The 7,342-nt window shown below is 33.1% G+C and overlaps 2 protein-coding genes across 2 annotated transcripts; both read right to left on the bottom strand.

The window, feature by feature from the left end:
- Nucleotides 1–2,268: 2,268 nt before the first annotated feature.
- LOC140152725 (uncharacterized) lies at nt 2,269–3,996 on the bottom strand. Its single transcript, XM_072175193.1, has one exon. It carries the CDS (start codon nt 3,565–3,567, stop codon nt 2,467–2,469), a length of 1,101 nt encoding a protein of 366 aa, XP_072031294.1. The 5' UTR covers nt 3,568–3,996; the 3' UTR covers nt 2,269–2,466.
- A 211-nt stretch (nt 3,997–4,207) lies between these two features.
- LOC140151816 (uncharacterized) lies at nt 4,208–7,032 on the bottom strand. The gene has a single exon (XM_072174144.1). The coding sequence runs from the start codon at nt 6,349–6,351 to the stop codon at nt 5,185–5,187; it is 1,167 nt and encodes a 388-aa protein (XP_072030245.1). The 5' UTR covers nt 6,352–7,032; the 3' UTR covers nt 4,208–5,184.
- Nucleotides 7,033–7,342: the final 310 nt, after the last annotated feature.

Here is a 7,342-nt window from a genome sequence, read left to right as displayed (position 1 = left end):
GCTTTTCAATCTTTGAAGTAACCAAACCTTCTCCGTCTTCTCCGTGGACAGAGTGAAAAACGGGTACATTTCTTTAAAAGAGCATATCTTCAAAAGTTGTGAGCCGATTGATATAATTGTTTATTAAAGCTAACGACTCAAGGTTTTCTTACATATCAAAATATATTTGATCAACTTTTCAGAAATAGGAGAAAAAGAGGGCGAAATGAGGGGCCTCTTTTTTTGGGACACCCTGTATATAGTGGTCAATGCACGAGGATTAGGTCACGCTTGCTGGTCTTGGTATGTCGTGACCATGGGTCACGTGCGTATTTATAAATATAGTCGAAGCACACTGTTTACTTTTCTTCTCTATGAATAGAAGTGTATTGTAATGAATCCAAAACACACACACCCACACCCCCCTCCCCCCCCCCCACACACACACACCCCAGTACATTGTGTTTGAATGTCATACGCGTCAACTAATATTACAATCTCATTACTCTCATTCATATAGAAGACAACAAATTAAATTATTCAGCTTTGTTCAAGACATTTATTCAATAGGTGATACAATGAAAGAGCTATTATGGTATTTTAATACTTAAAAGTACCACATTCGAATGATTATTGCAGATATCGTTTTCTGCACTATGAATTTTGTTAGCAACAGATTTTTTGAACGACTATTTACAACACCAAAGTAGAATATATAAATAACATTATAAGACAAACGTTTAAGTATATTGTTTTCAAATATTATTGAACAACCACAACTGGCAAATGACTTTGCACTTAACAATGCTAAAAAGACGAGTTTTTGTTTTGGAAATTTGTATACCACACTAACGAGAGATTCCCTTGATTTCAACGATGAAAGGGGCAGAAACATTTTTGCCATAAAATAACATTTCTTTGTACATGACAATACACTGTAAATCTTGAAAGAAGTAAAACGGGGAATTCACGTAAGTTCTTGGGGCTAATAAGTTTAATAATTAACGTTAACACAAAATACTAGTTACAGCATTCATAATTTTGAGATAATGCTGAATATTTGGTTTGTCTGAATTTTCAAAATTGTTATTAACCATTTAAACGAGAAATACAAACATGTTTACCAACATATAGAACATATTCCTATACTGAAATTAGTCACTGAAAATATAGATAATTGATTAAACATTTAATTGAACCTCAATTCCAGTTGAACTTCAAATTCCAGTTAAATTGAGGATTTGAATTATAGGCCTATTTAATAATATGCAATACTGATTCATTCTTTCACATCCAACGAATGCTTTATTATGCATTATATCGCTATAAAACATAAGAAACAATGTACCATTCTAATTGCCGGTTTTGATAAAAGTTAAACAGATTTTGTTTTAAAATATTCTTTCATCACTTTGAATACCTTAAACACTAAAGTAAATTACCCATTTATAGTACCAATTATACAATCCTTTTTGCTTATAAACTATACACAAAGGAATATTATATTGGTTTGTTACGAGATTGTGTTTTTGATTATACATACATACATATTTAATTATACTACATACATGTATATATTTTGTCAGGTTTAATTAACACCACAAATACTAAATGTCACATTGCCAAGTGATTAGAAACGTTCCGCATTTCACACGGGTACATAATCAATACTAAGAAGCGTGATCTAATAAAATGACAATTAATGAATGCTAAAATTATTCTTTTTACAATATTGCATTTAAGAAACAACATTCATACCACACTTGCATTTATAGTAGTTCTAGATCACTCCTAGATTTAGATCACTCCTGATAAACCCTTCTGATTTTTAATTTGTGCACAGAATAATTAATTTTAAAAAATATGAAACTTAACCTTAAGGCATCGGATTGCAACGTTTGCATCGTATTTTTCGTGAGATGAGAGTACAAAGTAGTAAAAATTGATATTTTTGACATTCAACAGTCCTCGAAGTAAACTTTATAAACCCACTTTGTGGACCGAAAAACCATCCATCATTTTGAAAATTTTGACTTTTCGTATTGAAGATATGCATTTTATCCCCAAAAGACCTCAATTTTGAATGTATATCTTCAATAAGAAAGGTCAAAATTTTCAAATGATGGACGACTTTTCCTCCCAGTTACATACCCTTTAAGTGCATATCATTAGATTTATAAAGTTTAAGTCAAGGACTGTTATATATCAAAAATATTTAAAAAATATCAATTTTTAATAATTTGCATAAAATTTGTATTATATCGCGAATATCACTAGACGGACATGTGCTCTCAGGCCCCACAAAAAATACTGTGGAAGCGTTGCTATCCGATTCCTTAAAGATACAATTCAACAGATTTTACATCGATAAGGGAAAAAAACCACCACACAAAACAAGTCAAATAAAAATCAACCTACATCGCATTTATCATACCCTTTTCAAACTCATCGTTCTACAGTAATCGTCAAAAGTTTCCTTAGGTAGTATTATTTTATTTTTTCCGGATTATTTGGATCCTCTAGAGTCATGTATTCTCGTTCACTGTATGTGCTTTGTGGTCGCCTTTGTAATGATACATAAACTGGTTCAACTGATTGCTGAGATGTGAGTACACGTGCAGGTTGTCTCAGAGTTTGTTCAGATATGTTGTGATACTTACGACACATAATTATCGTTGTTATAAGGAATATAATGGTAAGAAGCCCTGTACCAACAGTAGCTACAGTCAAATAAGATTCTAGCATATCATTAGAAGATGGACACTGTCCACAAGATTCTCTTAAACTCAATTTATCAATTGGTTCTTGGTTCTTTTTGTTCTCAAATTCAGTCCGTGGTTTCTCATTTACGTTAATGTGGTGCGACCTTACCGTAATTGGACCTATAATACATATTCGTTTCCAATCTGGAAAACCATCACTTGTGATTTCACACTGAAACACAGCACCATTAAAAGATTGATCTACCTCTGTTATTACTTCAGAACGAATTAAATTACCGTCCATTGTTTCATAACTTGAAAGATAGCCAGCAGAATTGGTATTCCTCCATTTCATCTGCACGGTAGGAATTCCCTTTTCTGATGTACACTTCAGCGTCATTCTATCACCGATATTTAATGCTATCGGTTGATTTGGAATACTATTGCAGATGGGGTATTGATTTGAAGGTAATGAATATAATTCAACGTTAAGTGAATCCTCATTTATTCGACTAGATTCAGTAACATCAATTACTCTACATATATATTCTCCTTGGTCATCTTCAATTATATCAGTCATTGTCAGAAAATATACAGATGATCTATCTGGAAATGTTCTAGTTGCAAGAAACATATTCGATTTATCTGAAGATAAGATTATACCACCATTTGTCAGTTGTTCAGTACGTCCGTTTGACACCCGGAATATACGAATAGTAAAATGAGGTTGAATATCCCAAACCTGACATTGAATTGCCAAAATTCCACCAACAGATACAGGGCTAGTAGGAGTAGAGATAGACACCCTGGTCTGAGCTGCATCCATCAAGGAAGACAAAGAAGAGCACAATATAAGCAGCAACGCAGCAATAACAGCAGTCGCCATCTTGAAAAATCAGTACACATGCGTTATACGCCTTGAACAAGCAGGTATGGAATTTACGATGGCTTACTCCTCCGTTGATCAATCAGTATTTGATGTAAATCCGCAAGTGTCCCTAATCTTTATTAAAAAGATGAACATGATATATTTTCAAATATATGTTGAAGATCATTTATAGCCATGATCTATCATCGGCTCTCTGGTACATCATCCATGCGAACAACAAAATAATGGAACGCCCATTTACACAAAGCAATGCTGAAAATCCGACATCCTAGACTAATAAACATACATTATGATGACGGTAGATATAATGAGGCATCTCATTAGAATTATAAATGAGGTTAGAACTATCAGCAACAAGAGATGGCGCCCTTGAATAATTTAACCGCCTGTGTGAGATAACTAGTAAACAAGTTTTGAAACTTATGTGTGAACAATTCAACCTTTTTTATACTTAAATTTGTTGATTACTGATTTGAAATAGATAGTATATATCAATTATAAAACTAATGGGACTGATTATTGTTTTTATATAATTAATGTTTTTGAAAGAAACATGTCTGTAATAACATTATGAAATGTTTTAAAACCATGAAGCATAATAATATAATGAATGAAGCGTTTAAATATGCATTAAAACATTATAGAGACACATGTTAAATTACACAGCTATTTATAGTGATTTAAATATCAGTATAATAAAGATCATATGATTAATGATAACGTGCTTTATTAGTAGTCACCCCTATTAGTACACACCAGTTATATTTAAATACTACGCACGTAAGGTAAAAATTATGTGCCACTTTAAGGGATTAGGCTAATAAATCAGATCAATGACGTCATGAGCGTTGAGATGTGACTTTGTCAGACTTAGACGTTACTTTAAAGTCATAATGTACGATCTTATAATATGAATTTGGTTAATTTTTTGCAAACCTGATTTTTTGGCATATTTGTAATGTTTACACATGTCACAACTTGCACCTAAATGGAATCAGCCAAATTTGTTGTGTTTGTAGGTAAACAGAGCAAAGTTCGACATAAAGTCGTTAAACGGCAAAAATAACAAGCAGTGTTTCTTTCACGTTACCTCGTTATTTCAGCTCAAAATGGACAGAAACCATTCCCGATCATTATTATTAGTATTATTTCAGCATTTTGAGTATATAATGACAAATTTAAAATTTGAAGGAAATCGTACATTAAGCCTTTAAGCTATTTATGAAAAATTCATGAAAACTGATTTATATATCGTTTTCAAATCAAATCACCCGTGCAAGGGAAAATTGATGTAACTAATCGCGTACTCATTAGGTTAGTTATCTTAATTGCTTCTTAGTTGCTTCTTGGTTCTTCTAACATTTTACAGAATAAAATCATATCTAAAATGTCACCCCATGAAAGAGAAAAAACTTATGAAATAGTTGATGAATCTGTTGCCATTATCTTATTTTGTAAAAACGAAAAGCAATTTATACAAGATACGTTTACATATCACTCAGTTGCGTCATTAGACATGTTAGATATATAAATCTCAACTGAGAAAAACACAAACATGAATATTTCCAAGCATCTAATTGGCAAATGTTGATAAACGCTCGAGCAATAAAATAATTACACTCTTTTTAAGCTCATTGTCCTGCAATAATCGTCAAAAGTTTCCTTAGGGAGGATTATTTTATTTTCCGGATTGTTTGGATCCTCTAGAGTCATATATTCTCGTTCACTGTATGTGCTTTGTGGACGTCTTTGTAATGACACATAAACTGGTTCAACTGATTGTTGAGTTGTAAGTACGCGTGAAGGTTGTATCCGAGTTTGTTCAGATATAGTGTGGTATTTATGACACATCATAATTGTTGTTACAATGAATACAATGCTGAGAAGACCTGTACCAACTGTAGCTACAGTCAAATAAAATTCCAGTATATCGTTAGAAGATGAACATTCCCCGCACTTCCCCGATAGTCGTGGGTTTCCTGTATGTCTTGATTCATCTATCCCTTTATTTGAAACCCCAGTTTTCGGATTCATCACGTCAGCATGTGCATTATTGTATATGATTCTGATAGGACCTATAGTGCAGCTACGTTTCCAATCAGGAAAGCCTTCACTTGTAATTTCACAATTAAACAATGCGCCCTGGAGAGATTCGTTTATATCTGTGAATACTTCAGAATACACCAAATGGTCTTGTATTGTTTCAGTAGATGTTAAATATTCAGCAGATTTAGCGTTCAACCATTTTATTTGTATACCAGGAACGCCCTTTTCGGATGTACACTTCAACATTAATCTATCTCCTATATTCAATGCAACTGGTTGATTTGGAACGCTACTACATATCGGGTAACCATTTGAGGGCAGTGAATAAATTTCAACGTTAATTGAGTCCTCAGCGGTTACAGCGAATTTAGTTATATCAAAGAATTTACAAAGATATTCACCTTGTTCATTTTTAGTTACATCAGTGATTGTCACAAAATACACGGCAGATCCATCTGAAAATGTTCTTGTGGCCAAAAACATATTTAGCCTCTCCGTAGAACGTACTATTTCTTCACCATTGATAATTTGCTCAGTCCGTTCGTTTGAAACACGATACATGTGGATGTTAAAAGCATCTTGAATATCCCAAACCTGACATTGGATTGTCAATATTCCACCAACAGTTACATGGCTAGTAGGACTGGAGATGGACACTCTGGTCTGGGCTGCATCTATCAAAGGTAAATAGAAGCACAAAATGACTAGCCATGGAGTAATAAAAACAGTCGCCATTTTGCCAAACCCTTTCAGTCCATCATGTCCGTTGATGATGATGATGATGATCAGTACAGTCTAATTATAACGCTCGTGATGTCTAATTCCACAGAATCCGCCGTTGATTGTTGCGTTATCATTGACTCTACTTGTATTACAAAAATGTGAATGTGTAAATCCTTTTCTGAAGCATTTTATAGTACCAGATGTAATGACAACCACTGTAAGTTCACTGGTATTACTCAACACGTAAACAGCATATTGCAGTAACGCCTGTCTACACAAAGCAGCACTCAACATCCGACATCCTAGACTAATTAACATACATTATGAGGAAAACATGGATATTATGCATCTCATTAGAATTTAAAATTAGCTTTAGTGTCATGGCTATCTCCAGATGGCGCTATTTTCAGAAGTCTTCTTCAAAGGGGGAAGGCCAGGCATACTTAAGAGTTGGCCAGATATTGATATCGACGCTGTCCTTTAGTTAAAGTGGACGGTGGGGAAAATAAGCATAAAAAATGTCATTATGTGCCCTTGTCTAATATAATGAACATTCTTAACATTTACCAGTAAACATACAACTTTTTAAACGTTTTAAATTGGTTATATTTTGGGTTTAGTTTTCTGTAAAACGTTTTAATAACATTAAATGTCTGGTTTTATAAAGGTCATAAAAACATATTGCATGAAAACACACTGCCGCAAATCAATTGAATATTGTCAAAATGTTGTTGTAAAATATTGTTTGCAAACATTTAACGCTTATACAACATTATGTTAAAATATTTTGCAGTACGTTTTTTAAAATGATTTCGAATGTTATGAAAATGTGTTATACCCTTTATATACCATTTGTAACACCCGGCATTTAAACGTTTCCTGGCAACTTTTTCTAACCTTTTGAATTGCATTCATTAAAGAAAGTTAATGGACTGCGAGTTTTAAACCCCAATGGAATAAAATAAATAAATATGTTATTTGTCAAAATCATACAATTAACTTG

The sequence above is a fragment of the Amphiura filiformis genome, chromosome 5, assembly GCF_039555335.1.
Source record: "Amphiura filiformis chromosome 5, Afil_fr2py, whole genome shotgun sequence".
NCBI classification, from domain to species: domain Eukaryota; kingdom Metazoa; phylum Echinodermata; class Ophiuroidea; order Amphilepidida; family Amphiuridae; genus Amphiura; species Amphiura filiformis.
Note: the sequence above shows the minus strand (reverse complement) of the source record. Positions and strands in the feature narration are given on the sequence as shown.

Bases quoted from the DNA above. Each gene is read 5' to 3' on its own strand.
- LOC140152725 (XM_072175193.1), bottom strand. From the start codon at position 3,567: ATGGCGACTGCTGTTATTGCTGCGTTGCTGCTTATATTGTGCTCTTCT.
- LOC140151816 (XM_072174144.1), bottom strand. From the start codon at position 6,351: ATGGCGACTGTTTTTATTACTCCATGGCTAGTCATTTTGTGCTTCTAT.